Source organism: Phlebotomus papatasi, chromosome 1, assembly GCF_024763615.1.
Source record: "Phlebotomus papatasi isolate M1 chromosome 1, Ppap_2.1, whole genome shotgun sequence".
Lineage (NCBI taxonomy): Eukaryota > Metazoa > Arthropoda > Insecta > Diptera > Psychodidae > Phlebotomus > Phlebotomus papatasi.
In genome coordinates this window covers 47,822,663-47,841,239 of record NC_077222.1, presented here as the reverse complement: position 1 = coordinate 47,841,239, position 18,577 = coordinate 47,822,663, and the positions used below count along the sequence as shown (strand labels likewise).

Genomic DNA, 18,577 nt, shown 5'->3' with positions numbered 1-18,577 from the left:
TAAGTATCACGTATTTATTGAATGTTATTTGTAAAATTTGCCAAACATTCCAACAAGTCAAGAATGTGGCTTACATTTTCCCTGAAAATTCTTGATTTTCCCCATGATTTTATTTTGCAAGCTTCACTTTTACTCGACTGTATGCATTACTGAGAACCCCCCTCAAGTTCCAAGTATTCTTAAAAGATTCAGGTTGAACGTTGTAGTTGGAATCCACTGCTTTTGACCAAATTTCCACTTCGCGTGCTTTCTTGGGAACAGGAATCTTTGCTGACCACAATGTCCAACTCCACGCCCTTCCGGGTGGTGCTTTGGCCAAATCCTCTTGTTCAAGTTCAGCCACATGCCATGTTTCCCCACCATCACATGTCAGGTCCACCCTCACAATTCGACATCCTCCTCCGGACCAAGCGTATCCTGCAATGAAATTTTCAGGCTTTGAATTTATTTTTTTAAAATTTTCTTTCTTACCTTTAACTGTGATAAATCCATCTTCCACTTTGACCTTATCCCCTGGGGATGGATAGCAAATTGCTGATGTCACTGGCATGTGTTGGATTGCAGGGCTTTTTGAGAAGTCCACAGTGTCCCAATCGGTACTCGGGCTGAATCCCTTGTAGTCCTTCTGCTGCCAATGAGAGTCAGATTCTTTGTCTGAGATCAATATTTTTCCTGAAATGGGAAATGAACTTTGTATCAAAGAGCTCTATATCATTCTCATAGGCTATTTCCTCACCAAGCCACTTAACATTCCTGGCTCCAACGGTGCCAGGAACGATAGCTCGCACTGGGAAGCCATGATCCCTGCTCAATGGCTGACCATTCATTTCATAGGCTAGAAGAACATCCCCTCGGGGATCCATGGCCTTAGCAAGAGGAATAGAAGCTGCGTAGTATGTAGAAGTTGGATCAGTGTCGAGTCCTTCAAACTGAAATACCCAGAGAGATGATCATTCCTGAGAAATTTACTAAGATTCTTAACTCACATGAACATGCTTTTCTTCGTCAGATTTCACTCCCATTTTTGCCAAGACATCGCATAGTTTAACTCCTGTCCAGACAGCATTTCCAACAGCCGATGGTCCCCAATATAATCCCTTGACCTTCTTCACATTGTCCATGTCAGACCGGCGGTTTCCTCCACACATCACAACAGCAGTGACTGAATGCTTGGGTAGTTTCTTCAGGTCTTTCAGAGTCATTTTGGTCACCTTCTTCACTCCCTCAATTTCAATTTCGAGCTCGTAGGTCTTCTCATCGATTTCAGGCACCGGCAGGTGATTCCTGACATAAAAAAATTCACTGAAAGCACAAAATTTGCATCCCCCTCAATTATATTATCTTCTCATGAAGATCCCAAAAAAGAATTACTTGGGAGTTATAAAGGAATCTATTAGAATTGATGGTGGAGGTTCAGCATTGAAAGGTTTTTGGGCTGCTGGCTTCAAGATGGGATGCCTGCGTGGTTCTCCTGACCATGGATCACCCATATCCCTTGTACTGACTTGATCTTCAGGATTCAGATTGCCAATTCTGAAGGTTTCCAGCAGTGTCAGCACTTCCGGAGTGTTGTGTTGCTGGAAAACATGCCAGAAGGGATCTATTGCACTCCCAGCACCCAACATCACCTTGTCACTTCCCGGATGTTTAGGCACGAATTCGGTAATGTCATAAACACCAATTCCATAAGTAACCCAAATGCCAGTCTTCCTGGACAGAGAAATCCACATTATAAAAATACACTTCATAAAAAAAAGAGATGGCAAAGCGTCCCAGCTTTGCGAAATGCTCGAACTCACGAGAAAGTCCTCTTCGTTAGCATATTTTTTGTACGCACATAGGGTTACTGAAGATTTAATCGTGTTTATAGACAATGAGAAAGCCATTAAGCCATTAATTATTTAACCCATTCCTTACCATGGTATTATACATCATACGCAAACTGAGTGATTTTAGATGATTTATTCTTCGGTAATTGTTATCTGAATTGCTGTAGGGAATGAATTTTTAGCTACTTTAGTCCTTCAATTAATTGGAAATACATTTTGTTGTTCTTTTCTCGCTTTGTGGAAAGTCATGCAAAATTTTTGCACAAAATGGCGGATGAAAAATTTGGCATCCCGTCGAATTTGTTCAAATTAGCCTTCAGTCTCTTTCCTAATTTGAATTCCGGTTGCCAATTTGTGTTCTTGGATAGTTACTCTATCTAAATCAATGGAGTTTGCAAAGAATTAATATAAAGAATTTAAATTCAGTGACCGTTAAGACGTGTCTTTGACAGTGGCTCCCCGCGCCCCCATAATAGATAAAAATTCTTTCTTTTCAAAAAAAAGTGCGAAAAACAATTTTATCATTAATTTTTAAAACAGAGCTATTACCGTTACTTTCCCAATCCATCACCGATTGTGACCGATGCAGTCGGATTCAAAATTTCAATACCTTTCCAAAAAATCCAAATTTAACCAATTCGGTTGAAAAATGAGACTTCCAAAGAAGTTGACCTTTAACCTTCAATAATTCAAAATGGCGAATTTTCCGGTCATAGGTATGTTTGGGCGAAATGTTCGCCTGGACTAGCTCTAAAACATATCCGAAAATCATTGAAAAAGCTTGGGCCAATTTTTTGCAAAATTGGAAAAACTTTGTTTTTCGGGAATGTTAATAATATGGGATGTAAAATTATTCAAAAATCGGTACTTAACCGGTTCAATACCGATTATGACCGATGCAGTCGGGTTCAAAATTTCAATATCTTTCCAAAAAATCCAAATTTAACCAAATCGGTTGAAAAACGGATCCTCCAAAGTGATTGAACTTTGACCTTCAATATAATTCAAAATGGCGAATTTTCCGGTCATAGATATGTTTGGACGAAATGTTCGCCAGGACTAGCTCTAAGACATATCCAAAAATCATTGAAAAAGCTTGGGCCATTTTTTTGCAAAATTGGAAAAACCTCATTTTTGACCTATTTTTGAGGGATAGGGAACGTATGAAAGAGGACGGGGGAAAAATAAAGGGGTTGGGTACGAGATAATGTCATTTGAAGAAAGGTCACCGAAGATCGGAAGTCGATATCTCTTACCGTTTAAGCTCCAGAACAGTGCAAAGTTGAAAAAAAAGTCGATTATATAACTGCTCTCTCTTTGAGTTCGAGCAGTAAAAACTAGAAAAGACTTACTCATTGTTGTGAGCAGCAACATCTTCCATTCTATATGTTGGGAGATCCGTGCGGACGGTTTTATGATGCTTTTCAATATCTGGATCATATTTCTCTGCAGCCTCCACGGAGGCATTTCCTATTAAAATTTACAAAAGGGATTTTTATTAGAGAGAGGAAGCTCAATTTCCGAAATACACAAGAGATTTACCAAAGTCATTGCTCAATGTTAGAATTGTTCCACCAATTGCTCCTGCTGTAAGAAGAAGAAATCTCTGATTTTTGGAAATCTCCCACCAATTTTCCCTCGCCCTATCATGATCGTGGTGATATTCTCGGTAGTTTGTTTGAATACTTTGCAAACAACTTGGTGATCTTTTGTAGATTCCCAACAGAGAATTTAATCTGTAATAAAATAAAATACTATCAATTATTCATGAATAATTCCTATATTTTGAAAGTTTTTTTTTAAATTGAAAAAAAAAACCATTTTAAAATTTTTCTTTAATGGAAATCGTTTATTACACATTTCAAAGTTTTATTTGGTTTGCATTAATCATTTACTTCAATTTATTTGAGGTCAATGAACTCGTGACTTAGATGCTATACTTCGAAAGTACTTTCATTTACCGATTCTCAACCGATTAAAACCGATTCATAAATCACTCCAAAAATCCCCCAAGATAGTTTTAAGAGTAATAGAATTAATTATCGGATAAAAATTACTTATCGGGTCATTACCGGTTTACAACCGATTTGCAACGATTAATAAATCACACAAAACATTGCCCAAAATACCATCATATGAATAATATAAATAAATTTAGGATAAAAATTAGTTATCGGTTATGAACCAGTTCTGTTTTATAGGAAATTCCGAAACCTTTCCAATGAGTTCAAACATGATACCATTCGGATGAGAAATATGCTTTCTAGAGCCTTTTTACCCTTTGACGTTGAAAAACTGTTATTAGAAATTCGTATATGGACGAAATGTCTGCCTGGGTAATCTTTAACACATAATCCAAAAATGAAAAAATTGCACGACGCATTTTCGAGAAATCCCCATAAAACAGGGGGGGGGGGGTAAATAAGTGGCATGTTAACGATCCTGAATTATGGGGGGATCCTTAGAAGGTCCCGAGTCTATTTCTAACCGTTTGGGCTCTATCGCTGATTACAGACGGACAAACAGCGTGACGCCAGAAAACTCAAAGCTTCAGATTTCCAAAATTGTACCAAAATATGCCCCTTGGGGGGTAAGGAGGCGAAATATATATATAACTTAAAATCGAGGGATTATTATATACTGCTTTCTAGTTCGAGCACTAAAATTAGGAACATTAAATAACGAATAAAAAAAATGTGAAATGAGAAAATGTAATGATCGGACGAAATGGATCCAATAAAATTTCTTTCCACTCTGAAAAAAGTGATTAAAAGCTTTTTGGAAAAAGCGATTCTGTAACCCTGACATTGCAATATGGCTTTGTCAGAGTCATATATTTGAGATTCCTGGCAATTGAAATAAATCAAACTAGATGGATAGTATTTGTATAATGTCACTACGCAAGGAGAAGGCAAATACACTGTTTCGAGTCTCGATTTAAATTATAATTTTATGCCTGATGATGTAAATACGACAATAGCGTATCTAATATTGATTTTACGAATTTCTTTAGTTCTATATAAAATTATTAATCATTTAAATATCTCTTTTTTCTTCCTGTATGATGTATAAAATCTGTTCAATAGGTTCTAATTTAAGATTTCAAAACAAAATGTGAAGAAATATTTCTGCTGAGCGTAAATGCAAAAACAAATCAAAATTATTAAAAAAAAAATTATGAATGATTCCACGCAACCAAGAACAAAAAAAATTGATTTCATTCACAGAAAAAATAGTTTCAAAATTTTCATTTAATGCTATTTAACAATGAAAAGTAGTACAATTAAAAAAGAAAATAGCTGGGTACACAAAAGTGCTAAAAAAACAATAGAAAACTTATTGATTCGGTAAACAGTTTGTCAATTTTGTTGATTTTATTAATAGTGGGATTCTTTGTCAAAGTTTTTTGGGTTAATGGTAAAATAAATAATTAAAAAAATATCGAATAAAAGTACATCGCATAATCTAAACCTACTAAACTAATATTCCTAAACAGGATAAGCAAAATTTAGTAAATTATACCATCATATTTCGTTTTTTTTTCTATCCTAATATTAAAATTTTGGGTAACTTCTCGATACCAGAGAAAAGGGAATCAGAAGTTAACTCTATTCCTGCTTATTCTCTTTCTGGTTTATATATCTAAAAATAGTTAGGTAGCATTAAAAACATTTTTGTTGCCATAATTGTCTTGCTTAATTTTTATTTTTATTTTTATTGAAGTAAGACCGAAAAATTATTCCCACTAAATTATCTTGTAGTTTATATTTTAATCACGATGTTAATAGATTTTTTATTCAATTATACGCATTTTAAATTATAATGATTATGCTCAACACACACTAACTTTTGTTTGTAAACATATTTTCAAAAAATCGTATGAGAGTGAACGACTATAGATAAATAAACATAATAACTTTTGTTTTGTAAGCATGTTTTAGACATTTCAATGAGAGTGAGTGAGATCTATATCTAATCATCTCGCTCACTCTCAAATGCAATTTTGAAAACATGCGTACAAACACAAGATTTTTTGTTTGTTAAGCATATTTTCATAATTTCCTATGAGAGAAGAGCGAGATAACTAGATTTCGGTCTCATTCACTCTCATTGAAATGTCAAAAAGATGTTTACAAAATAAAAGTTATTGTCCGTTGGGCATTATGTTCAACGCACAATAACTTTTGTTTTGTAAATATGTTTTTGACATTTCAATGAGAGTGACTGAGATCTAGATCTAGTCGTCTCGCTCATTCTCATGGGAAATTTTGAAAACATGTTTACAAACAAACTTTTGTTCACAAAACAAAAGTTATTGCGCGTTGGGCATTATAGACAATTCTTATCAAAGTACACAATTAAAAACTACATAAACTACTAAAAAGACACGACGTGCAGAACTTTAGGTATATGTAAATTAAAATCACATGTTTATTTTATTTATAAAAACTTTTAAAATTTTCAAATAAATCGATGTTAAAGTTCTAAGTAAATTGACCGAAAACTTTTAATTTCGTTCACTCTAAGTTACATACAATTATTTCAAATAAACTTAAATATAAACCTGCAAAATTTGAATTTCTACGCAAAATTCCGTTAAAGTCCATAAATTCAGATTAAAAAGTGCTCAAAATTCTTGTCGTAGAAAAAAAAAAAGTATTCACACAAAATCCAAACATTATTCTTATTCTTTGTTCTTTGTCTAATTAATTCTAAACACCAGCTACAAATAATTACTTTGGTTTTCCTTGATTTATAATTAACCGTTCCTTGTCAACTTTTATGAAAATTCTTATGAAAACCTCACAAATAATAAGCTCTATTTTTTCACAATCTCACCTCTTTAATCTCAAAATTGTTGACAATCTTGCCATTGAGTATCTGAGGAGTCAACAGTTGGATGTTGATTTCAGACACTGGTTATCTCTGTATGGGTTATCAACCTGTAGTTTATACACACTACAAAATTTATTGCGATTTACTAGACACTTCGAAGGGGTATTTTGTCACGATTTCCACGCACAGTTGATCAAAATGAATTGATTTTCGAATATTTTCCATCAAAATCACGTCCAGGCAGTCGAGGCAGTCTGTTATCTGAACTTAGTACGCCGAAAATGCTGACAAAATTGATTGTTTTTTTCAAAATATTCTGCAGCACTATCTCAGTGTTTGTGAATGCCACTAATTTCTTCTTTGATTCTCAACAGAGAGACCGTGAGGCAAGTCAGCAAATATTCCTAGCCACTCAATGGATTGCTTTCAAATTGGAATGAAATGGAAGGTTTGAGAAACTCTGTTGGAATACGAACTCGAATCCCCTCCGTGTAATTTTAGGTCTTATATTTTTGCCTCTGTCTTTCTCGTTATCGCTCCTATTCTCTCTCTGTTCCGAAGTCTCTGGTAGAAGATTATTACAGAGACTTTTTGCGATACTCAATTTTTTTCTTAGATTACTATGGAAGCTGTAAATTTTATTTTAATAGCAGAAAAAATTTTGAAGTGGTGAAAAAAGCTTTATAGAGATTAGCGAGAAAGTATTACATGGATGGAGCAAGAGTGGAACTTCCAATCCAGCACTTCTCAGTTCCGGCATAGCCGTGATCGTCTAGTGGTCAGGACCCCTCGTTGTGGCCGAGGAAACACAGGTTCGAATCCTGTTCACGGCAATGCTTCAATGCATTGTCACGGGCTGGAACTTTTTTTTTATTTCATGGTCATTTTTTTTATTGGTGAATATTCATACAATAGTTCTGATTTGCTAAATCAATTTATACAATCTGTTATTCATATAACATTTTATATATTATAAGCCTATTTTGTTGGCGTGTTTGCTTGAGGCACTTGCGGTATATGTTCATGTAATGTTAGTTTTATCAAGAGAAAAGAGGGAAAAGCATGTGATACATTTAAAATTTTTATTGACAAAATTGATTACAAAAGAGAGCGATGATTAAAATTAGGAAACCGGGCTCTTAAGTGATACTTTTTCTGCAATTCCAACTCATTTGTAACGGAATAGATATTTTTGAAACACACTGCTATTTTTTTACATTGCCTTTCTTTTAATCTGTAGATATGCAATTGGAATCTCAACTCATTTAACTCATTTATGGTGCAATTAAAGGTTTACTAATTACATCAAAACTAGAATATATAAAGGCTGGCTGATATTTGCAAGGAGAGCTTCCTTTTAGTGCTTTTAGAATTACTATTAGGGATAATTCCTATAAATGATGGAGTATCCAGACGAAACTAAGCTATCAAAATATGGAATTATTTTGGATTGCACATAAAACGTAATTTAATCTTTTTCAATGTTCAAAGAAATACTTATCTTTAATAAGGAAGCATATTCGAAATTTTAATCGAGATTCGATTTTTACTAACAGTAATAAACAGTATTAAATTATTATTAATAATATCATTTTCTCATTATAAAACAATGTTAAATTTCAATTGATCAAAAATCCGGTGTGCCGTTTACTAGAGAATGTGCCTGAGTGAGTAGCTTCAGTTAAAATTTGGTGCAACTCGATTGAAAATTGTAGGTGGGTAGGAATATGGATAGTTCCAAAAAAAATGATTTAGAAAAAAAGACGTTTACAGTAAATATAAATTAAATTCAAATAATGATATCACACGTCTTATTGTAGAAAACCTTTTGATAGCATTTAAAAAAGTTTTTATGCGGTATAAAATCATTTGAAAAATTATTAATACATTATGAAAAGTTTGAGCCAAATATTATATTTTGTGAAAAGAATTTTTTCGGTGATGTTATACGCCTTAAAAAGTGCTTATAAAATTGTGCAGCGAGGGGTAGGTGTCTGCAGTAAGGTATACTAAACTTATGAACAGGTCCTTTAAGGATCTTTTCATTTTAAAATCTATTCATCCGACTCTCGACTATATCTGTTTCTGTACCCATTTTAACGTTTTCAATATGTTTTTTTCTAAAATTCAAACTTTTTTTTCTAATTCTAATTACTTTATGTGAATTATATTATACACAAAAAACGCGTAATTTAATCATCTACAACTCTTCTAGACATATCAAAGGCCTACGATGAAATTAAAGCAGAGGTGTGCAAGAGCCGTTTGAAACCGAACAAACGTCAAATTAAACTTTTGTGGTCAAAACGCTACCTGAACAAACTTATTTTGACGTTTATTCAGTTTCTAACGGTTTTTGCACACCCCTGAATTAAACAATACTTTTTAGGTCTTTTGGAACATGAAACTTTACCTTTTGAATTTTTTGGAAGTGGTGAATAAAATGTAAATCTACATTTTTTCCCAATAATTTCAAACTAATTTTTTGTTCTACTGATTCTAATTCGTTTTTTTAAAATTAACGGTAGTTTACAGAGCTTTAGGAAATATCATTTGAAGGGTTAAATCAATAACATGTATATGACAATATAAATCTTTATTTTAATATGCAGGGGAAATCCGGAGGGAAACAAATATTTCACTACAATTCAATTCATTCATTATTTGTCTAAACCCAATAAATCTTGAAGAAATAGAGATGTTTAAGTGTCCTCTATCTTCTAATGATTTTAAAACTATTATATTTAGAAGTTGTAGGAGCTTTCCTAAAGCTTCCTGCTAAAGAAAAAATGATCATTTTCGTACTTTTGGGGTCACTATACAATAGGGCGTTTCAACTAGGAAAAAATTTTTTTTGGCAGTATTCTGAGGGTGCTCTACATGATGAGACAAGAAAGTTTTTCTTCTACGACCATATGATCAGACGCTGTTTAGAGGTGGCTGAACGACCCTCTCTGTAGAACAAATTTCTGATTTTACCGGATTTTACACTACAGGAGAGGGTCGTTCAGCCACCTCCAAACAGCGTCTGATCATATGGTCGTAGAAGAAAAACTTTCTTGTCTCATCATGTAGAGCACCCTCAGAATAGTGCCAAAAAATTTTTTTCCTAGTTGAAACGCCCTTACTATACAAGAAGTGTGCTTTTTATTACTTGTTGCTGATTTGAATTATATAGGGGAAACTGGGGCACCACCGAACATAAGGTAGCACCGAAACACTGATTTTTATTTTTAAACTATTCGGTTCGGACTATGACGACTTATTATTCTTCAGTGGACGAGTATCCCCATAGTATCTATAAATTCATACAGGTATCGTCTTCTGAAATCTAATTATCTAATTAAAAAATCGCAATGTTCAGTGATACCCCGTGTTCGGTAGTACCGCAGTTTCCCCTACACATGTATATTCAAGGGTTTTAGAGAATTTAATACTAAACCTATCGACCGTTTTTGGCCGCTTTTCCTAGCGCTCTTGGTCAAATAATAGACTGCTGTAGAGTAGGATACTCAATAATCTTTTCTTGGAAATGAAGAAAAAAAAACAAAATTTAAACACTCAAAAATATATTACTTGCATATTTTAAGAAATTTATTAAGTTTGATAGTGACATTGTACCGTTTAAATATGTGTTAATTTAAAAAAAATTTAAACCGGTCAATGCAACCGGGTCTTGGTAATTTTTTTGTGATAATCAATTGAGCAATAATGGGTAAAGGATACTTTACAAAACTTATAGAGGAAATTAAAAACTAGATTTTTTTAGTTACATGTGTTTTTTTTTTGTCATCTGTAGCTTTCTGAAACATTTTTTCGACTTTGGATTCTATATTCGATCAACCGTTTAAGAACGACTACGGAAATATAATTGTTTACTCGTATAGTTTTAATTCTAAATGACCTATAAATTTAATTCTAAAATGAATTTATAAAAAAAATTGACATTTCTTTCGACAGAGTCAATTTCCTTAAAAAAAAGTTTTTTTTTGGAAACTAAAATTGCTTTTATGGATGCCTAGCCAAAACCAAAAGAACAGTAAAAAAATTGAATTTGCTTAGTGAACTCAAAATTAATTTGTTACTGTTTATTCTCACTGAGAGAAATCCGAAAAAGTTAAAATAATATTCCGGAAATGTTTATTTTACCCTGCAGTATTGATCCGAAATCGGTGTAAATATTATGCTTTTTAGGTGTATTAGGGGTTCAAGTTACCCTTTTTCATGTTAATTTTACCCTAAAAAATGTGTAAAATTAACATTAAAAAATGTTGATATATTTTTACTCCTAAAACTGTTAAAGTTATGAGGAACAAAAGTTAATCGCACCCCCGTTTTTTTTCTCAGTGATGTTATCTTTTGCATTAAGAAGTATGAGTAAAAAACCGATGGATAATCCATTCATCTGCAAAGGGTTAAGCTGTTTCATCATCGTATAATAAAAGAGGATAGAAGAATCATTACATTATAGTGTCTCTTAACTGAAATTTGTTATTTTCTTTGTTAGAAAAATTTTGTAAAAAGTTCATGATTTTCGATTGCTAAAGTACTATAAGTCTGTAAAATTTTGAAATGGATTTTGTTTGAGAATATTTATGAAAGATAAACAGTACTTGGTAAAAGAAGCACGTGCAGAAAAAATTGCCCACTTTCCATCGAAAAGATTTTTACCAAATAGCTGTTCTTATTATCTCACGTGCAAAGGCACCTGCGACATTCAAAATAAGAGCAGCTTTTGAATTGTATTTGTTTGATTTATATAAATTTACAAATGTTTGCAAAATTGGATGACTTTTGGGATGCAGAGACAAAGAATCCGAAGAATAATTTAAGGCCGGTTAGTGTTTCAAGTTTTATTAAAGTTCAATGATTAATTTTTTCTGTGCTGTAGAAGTCATTTACATAGAAAAAGCTCAGGTGAAAAAGTACTTAGGTGGTCATTTTCTCCAATTTGGCTATGGAAAATATTTTCTTTGGGCTTTTGGGCTTTTTTTTCTCTCTCTTCCCATGTCAGTGTTTTCTTTGATAATAGAAGACCTGCTGCTGTGTATGAGAGCGCATGAGCGGGAATTTTCCTGAAAATCACCGAGGAAAAAGCTCAATACACGGCAATCGTGTGCCGGAGTGAGAAAACATTTTCATCCATACTCTCTATCCGGTGAAATTTCCAGTGAAAAGCTGAGGCGTGTGAGTGAGTAAGCGTCAAAGTTTTACGGGGGGTGTCTGTTTGATGAGAGTGAGATGGATACGTGTGGAAAATATTCGATATTCTGTGTGAAAATTTCTCCAGAAAAGTCAGTGTGTGCGAATGTTTGATAAAAAAGCCTCGTCTTACCAAAAATTTTCCTCTAATTGTGAAGAATTTTGCTTGTTTTTTTTGCCGAAGCAACTCCTCCAAGGAGGTTCTTATTCTATAATCCGTGGAAAATAAATTAAAGGGTGGGAAATTTTTATATTGTTACGATAACTTGTGGTTCTCTTTTCTTGCCAAGTGTTGTGGGGCTTTAGGGGTGAGAGTTGCAATTTTACTCTTTGGAAAAGTATAGGTATATAGTTTTATTGTGAATGAAGTGGAGTGATTGACTCTTATATCCATTTGAGGTTTTTACTGGCTTCTGTGGTGTCTAGAGATTCCGATGGTTATTCCAAGAGCTTTAACCACAGTCGTGGGATGCATTGCTAAAATGGTGCATTGTGTATAAAAGTAAAGCTTTGTGCTGTATATGAGGAAAAAGAAGAAAGAGGGGAGCGGAAAATTTTTGTGGGCAAATATGGATGAATATGAATGAGAAATAATTAATTTCTCTCGATTGAGCTTCTTTTTGGAGGTCAAAATAATATTTATTCGTTATCACTGGCCGGGCTGGAGACTATCTTTATTGGTGGAATTGGGGGGAATTGTGGCAAATTTTCCGGTGAGAACTTTCCTTTGTGTTGGGAAGACAAGAACGGACGCCAGCAATCGATTTAATGTGGACGTCACGGAAGTGCAGAGAGGTGTTTTGATTGATCGCTAGAATGGGCTTCGTCCTGCACTAGGATTTCATTAAAGCACCACAATCTCTCCTTTATTGACGTCTTGAGTGCCAAAGGTCTTGTTTTTCACGGGATCTGTTCTTGGAAAGGAGTTTCGAGTGTGGGTGGTTGTTGATGAAAATTAGGGTCTTTCAAAAATAACTTAAAGATGATTTTTCAAATTAATTTCTAACGTAGTTTTCAGTTATATATCTAAAATAATAATCATAATTTATTTTGTACAATTTTAATATTTATAGATATTATATTATATAATTCTTTATATTTAATACTGGTGCAATATCTTCACTCTATTTTTAAAGTGTTTAATGTCCTGAGTAATATCTTTCAAAATTAAATTTTAGACCACGCCCCTTCGAGAATTAGGACCAACTAAAGTTGACTGTTTTGAACTGAAAAAATCTAATAAAATAAAATTTTATCATAATTTCCCTTAAGCAAGACACGACTTTGCATTCATCGAAAGTTGACAGGTACCAGTTATTTATTAAATTAGGCCACGCCCCGAATAGTGAGAAATACGAAATATTATATCTTGCCCAGAATAAATTTTGAACCTTTTGAACTTTCTATCACTTTTAACAAACTTACACGTCAACTAATAAAAATTTAATTTTAAAAATAAGAATAGTCTCCAAATGGTGATGATGGCCTCTCTTTTGTCCTTTTGTTTCTCACTTTTATAATAAGTGCATTTTTGAAATGTACTTTGCTATGCTTTTCTAAACAAGTCTTACGGAATATGTGCTAGGTTTTGCCTTAGTGACAGGGCTACTAAATACAGTGGTGGAATTATACTTATTTCCAGCCTAAAAAACTAAATTCTATAGTATTTCTAAAAATACTTAGAATAAAAAATCAAAATGTCGATTTTTTTATGTTGGCATGAAAGAAGTTATGGTCTACGTATGAATTTTTTCGGGACTTCTTTTTTTGTTTAGTTTATTTAAGGATAATAGGGTTGAATTATACTTATTTCCACCATTGTATATTCTGACCATAATTAAATTAGTAGGAGTGGCTTTAACATAAAGTGCAGAAGTATTTTATTATTCAGGGTTGGCTTCAATTTGCTTTAGTTCTTGGATAAGAGCCTACGACATGAAACTGATTTTGAGCAGAACTCTTATTTAGGATATAAAATACTACCAAACTTGATATTTTTAGTTACAGTACATTAAAATATTTCTTTTTATGAAAAACACAATTATCGTTGATTGTTGAAGGACCCTGTTAAATTATACAAGGGGGTTTTCTCCGTGACGTGCGTCCAAAGGGTGGGTTGGTTTATTGGGGGGGGGGGGAGAAACTTGTGAAAAGCTAGCTGGGATGAGGAAAGAAAAAGAAATCGTTCTTTCTCTTGGTTAGAATGTGGAGATAAGAAGCCCATGAATGGTGCTGGAAAGACTGAGAAGATGTGGCAGAGATGAGAGGGACAGCCTAAAAACACCCCCCAAAAGCCACAACGAAACATGAGAAGAAGACTCCGAGGCTCTGTCTATGGTGTGGATGAAACGGATTGTCACTCACGAGACCACCGACAACTGCAAGACTTCCACCCTGGCACCAGTACTACCGCAAGCCAACACCATCTCGTCGACATCGGCGGCTCTGGGCAGTGCCATTGTCATCAGCAGCAGCAGTGGCAGCACCTCGGCCGGCAGTCGAACGACATCGCCACTGCTGTTTCAGCCACCGGCTCCAACAGCACCACCCACGTTGCTACTGCACCACCGATCGACCATCGAGGAGGTGGCGGCCTCCATGAATCCGCTGAAAAACTGCCTCGCCACCATTCGCTGCTCCGTGGCGTCGCCGCTTATCCCGCCGCAAATCACTTTCCCGCCGCCGTCCCCTCTCAACAGATCCTGTCCTGCTGAGCCGCCCACTCTCACACCACTCTTTCATCACCATCCGCGGCGCTTTCCGCGCTTCCAGAGTCTCCTGGGTGATCGCGTAGCATCGTCCTCGGCTATTTCCACACCCAGCGGGCACTTCTTCCTGTCGTCCGTGGACGTGGCGCTGAGTAAGGCACAGCAGCAAGACTTTCTGTCGCTCTCGCTATCGCCACCACTCAACAGACGCCGCGACATGCCAGCACTACGGGGACCCTTCGTCAGCCTGTGAGTATTGCCCCTGAAACCATTTCCCACAGAGTGACCCTATTGAGTACCTCAATGCCTTAGGGCAGATTAACTTTGTCTAATGCACTAATTCTCAGCGTGAAAGATGAGTGAGTGATATTTCCTTGGCACTTGGTTGTTTTTCAAGGTTTCCATTTACAGCAATTCTTCCAATTTAAATCTCCCCATCATCCAAATGCATTTTCGATAGCAGGGTTCTTTTGCAAATTATTTTTGCTCACACTAAAAGAACTTATGGTTTACGTCATTCTAATTTTCGAGAAAAATTTAAATTCAAGTCTCTAGAAAGAAAATACAGGATGTATAGTTAATTTTATTGCTTCAACCAAGGGGGAGATATTTGTGTAAAAATGTGTACACCACTTCCAGGCACTTCCACAATTTGTATGGAAGAGGCCTTCGCACTACCAAAACTTCACAACACTCTCGAAAATGTTGCAATACTTCCAGCACTTCCTGCACTTCTATTACTTAGAAATCATAAACATTTTAAGACCCGTGCCAAAAAATAACGTAAAATACCAAACTGGCATAAAATGTCAGTGCAGATATTCTCAACAAAAAATCATTTTTACCATAGTTTTTCGTTCCGTAAGACTTCCACAGCAGTTCTAGGACTCATAAATTCTTTTTCCAATAAATATTTTTCCATTTTCTTGTATTTTTTATATATAAATTTTATGAAATTTACAAAAAGTGCCAAAGTGAATTTTTACAGATTCTCGTAGCAAAAAGCCTATTTCCATTGAATTTCATTTTTCCTAGCAATTTGGCAAGCATTTTAGGACTAATATAAATATATTTTCCTGTTAAATTTTTAATAGTTTGCGTTTTTTTTAAAGAAAATTATATGTGAAATTCCAACAGAAATTCGAAAAAGAAAAACAAACCGTAAAGTGAATTTTCACCTTATTTTTCTCTACAGTACCACTTTACAACAATTCTAGGTTTTATATTATTTAATTTTTAAATTAATTATTATTTTAACATTTTCACGGATATTTGGGATTTTTTCGAATCGTGACAAATCTTAAAAAATGTTAAATTTTTTAGGTTGAATAAGCCATTCAAATGTCCATTTTTAACGCCAACTCCATATAAAAAAGGTGGCATTTTACGCCAATTTGGTATTCTGCGCCCATTTTTTAGTTTTTTGCCTATTTTTTAAATAATAAAAAAGTTATCAACTATTTTTTCGACTTAAAGGAAGCTAATTAAATTCTCTACACATTCGTGTTATCACTTTAGCATAATATTGAATAAAATTTCTAATATGAAGCTCCAAATTTAAAATTGGAGTAAAATGCCACTTTGGGTTTTAAAGTGTTAATTTATTTAATCTGATGAAAAATCCAATAAGGACAACTTTTAAAACAATCTCAGGAAATTTATTTTTACACATATTTTTAACATTTTGCTTATATTTTGAATTTTCCTCTGAGACCAGTGAAGTTACTTTTGGAAAATAGTCTCTAAAAAATGTATTGTCGTTTGCAATCATTTATACTGTGCTGGACAGTCTGTAAGAATTCAAAAGTACGAATGTCTCAACTAATTCAGTACTGCAGATGTATAATATCTTCACATTTTATTGAGCTTAATTCTCTCCCTGATTTTAAAATTTGTAAAATTGTAACGTTTTGCAGTCTTGGGAAAGATTTATGACAATTGCTAATCAACTTTTTCGACAAGTTGGGTTTTTTCCAGGATCTTTTTCGTTATGGTTGTGTTAGATCAATTTCTCATCACCTGTCGCCAATCGATCCAGAAAAGGGTCATTATCGCAACACATTAGGAGAAAAATGGCCACATTCATAATGTTGGCCTTATTTCATTCAGTGAAAGAATGTGGCATCCATCTATCGAGCCTTTAAATACATCCAACCTTTTCTTAATAGCGAAATATAATCTAATTACTGTTTTCCAATATTCAACAGTCTTTTCAACTGTATTCCACAAATTTTCTTGCACTAGGATACTCACAATATTACCACCAATTTTAGAGACCGTTTAAAATGGAATTGATATTTTGAAGCATGAATCCCTATTTCGAAATTTTCAAAGTCACTTTTCAATCATCCTAAGAGCAAGGACACCATCTAAATGAACTCCTAAAGCGCTTTTTTTTTATAGAAGTCCATTACTTAGACCTTTCCAAAATTAGTCTAACATTAAATATTATAAATGCACTTTTTCGTTCCTTATTTTTTAAAAGTCCTCAAAAGCACAAATCGACTTTTTTGAAGAATAGTTTTGGCATTGGAGAGATGTAAGACATTAAAACCTTTCCTGTATATGCAAAAAGTTAAATAAAAGAATGGCAGAAGTAACTTATGGGATACCCGTTAACGACATTCGCGATAAAGTCCTGCGAACTTATGCAATAATCCAATACATACATATTTAAGATAAATTTAAAATATATATATATATATATATATATATATATATATATATATATAAAATTGATTTAAAGTCACCTGCAATAGCAATGTCATTATTTGCACGGCACTACATGAATTTGAAAATTATTATTCAACTGAATATTTAAAGTCGAAAAAATCATCCATTCTTCAGCATCTCTTTTAGTTTAAGCGCTAGGTGAGAAATTATATATTTTTTCTAAACTTTTTTTTCTTGTAAAATTCACACTTACTTTTTTAGAATTTTTTAAATAAAATATACAAAGTAGAATGGCATATCTTTCAGTAAAAAATTAATTTATTTTAGTCAGTTAACTTAAAATCAGTATTTTTGAAATTGGAAATGAGTTTTTTTGCACAAATAATTTTTATTGCTTTTTCTTTGACCTGTCAAACAGAACTGGGAATAGCAACTAAACGAAGACTCAAAATGAGCTCATACTTTCAAAAGATGTTAGTAGGACTATTATCGGGGACCTCGTGGACACTATATCACTTTTAAATAAATAAAAACTGTAATAGCTGTAAATGTGACTTTTGTCAAGACCGTCTTGAGACGGTCTTACCTGATAGAGGGTTAAGCTATAATAAATTTGAGCATATTTGCTCCATTTCATTCTTATAAAAAAAAACTTGAAAATTTCAACAAACATTCTCAAATTATACTCCCGCTCGAATTAAAAATCTCAACTAAAGTAACGTAATCTGAAAAATACGGGATCAGACGGAAAAGACTTTATATTCAAGCACTCTCACTTCCAAAGACTTCCAAGCACTTCATTTTCACTTGTACATCACTTCCGATCCTAATATCTCCCCCTTGGCGTCAACCTAAATTCTTTAATTTAATCTCCGTATATCAACTACCCAGACATAAGGGGTACATTTTTACGTATTAACCATTTTTTTTTAGAGAATCTGTTTATCTTCCGTCTCATTCGGTATAAAACCCAAACAGAAATAGATATCGTTATCAAATCAAGACAATTAGATTTATAGGTAGGTATATATATAGATAATTACATAGATTTATACGAAATTTCAAAATCAGCTAAAGAAATGTTTGGCCGATGAAAAGGTATAAGGGCTTTAATTTAAGACAAAATAGAGTTTTTTAAGGTCCCGAATTTTTTCGAGACTTATATGGGCTTCAGCCCTAATATGAAAAATATGAAGTGTGCGAAGCCAGACTATTTGCAAAGCCTGAGAACCTTCCCCTATGCCCAATAGGGTGCGGCGGGACACTGTAACACACGAATGTTTTTCGTCATTTTATTCAAACGCTTCACGCTATAAACCATAATATTAT

The 18,577-nt window shown here is 33.9% G+C and overlaps 2 protein-coding genes across 6 annotated transcripts in view; one reads left to right on the top strand and one right to left on the bottom strand.

Annotated features, from left to right (window-relative positions):
* LOC129799489 (sulfite oxidase, mitochondrial) lies at positions 1-7,132 on the bottom strand. 2 transcript variants are annotated; one of them, XM_055843426.1, is made up of 8 exons: positions 6,669-7,132; positions 3,372-3,565; positions 3,182-3,299; positions 1,372-1,710; positions 987-1,302; positions 737-929; positions 472-672; positions 1-417 (listed from the first exon to the last, which is right to left on the bottom strand). In XM_055843426.1, exons 1-8 carry the CDS (start codon positions 6,701-6,703, stop codon positions 110-112), a joined length of 1,704 nt encoding a protein of 567 aa, XP_055699401.1. In that variant the 5' UTR covers positions 6,704-7,132; the 3' UTR covers positions 1-109. The 2 variants fall into 2 exon arrangements, with proteins under 2 accessions (XP_055699401.1, XP_055699402.1); XM_055843427.1 differs by having other exon boundaries at positions 987-1,284; positions 6,669-7,127.
* The window catches only part of LOC129799485 (SRSF protein kinase 3-like), a 50,196-nt gene that overhangs the window by 157 nt on the left and 31,462 nt on the right, over positions 1-18,577 (top strand). The window contains exons 1-2 of one of the 4 annotated variants that reach the window (XM_055843404.1): positions 11,880-12,104; positions 14,070-14,824. In XM_055843404.1, the coding sequence (XP_055699379.1) occupies positions 14,202-14,824 (623 nt within the window). In that variant the 5' untranslated portion in view covers positions 11,880-12,104; positions 14,070-14,201. The other 3 variants (XM_055843407.1, XM_055843405.1, XM_055843406.1) reach the window with 3 other exon arrangements.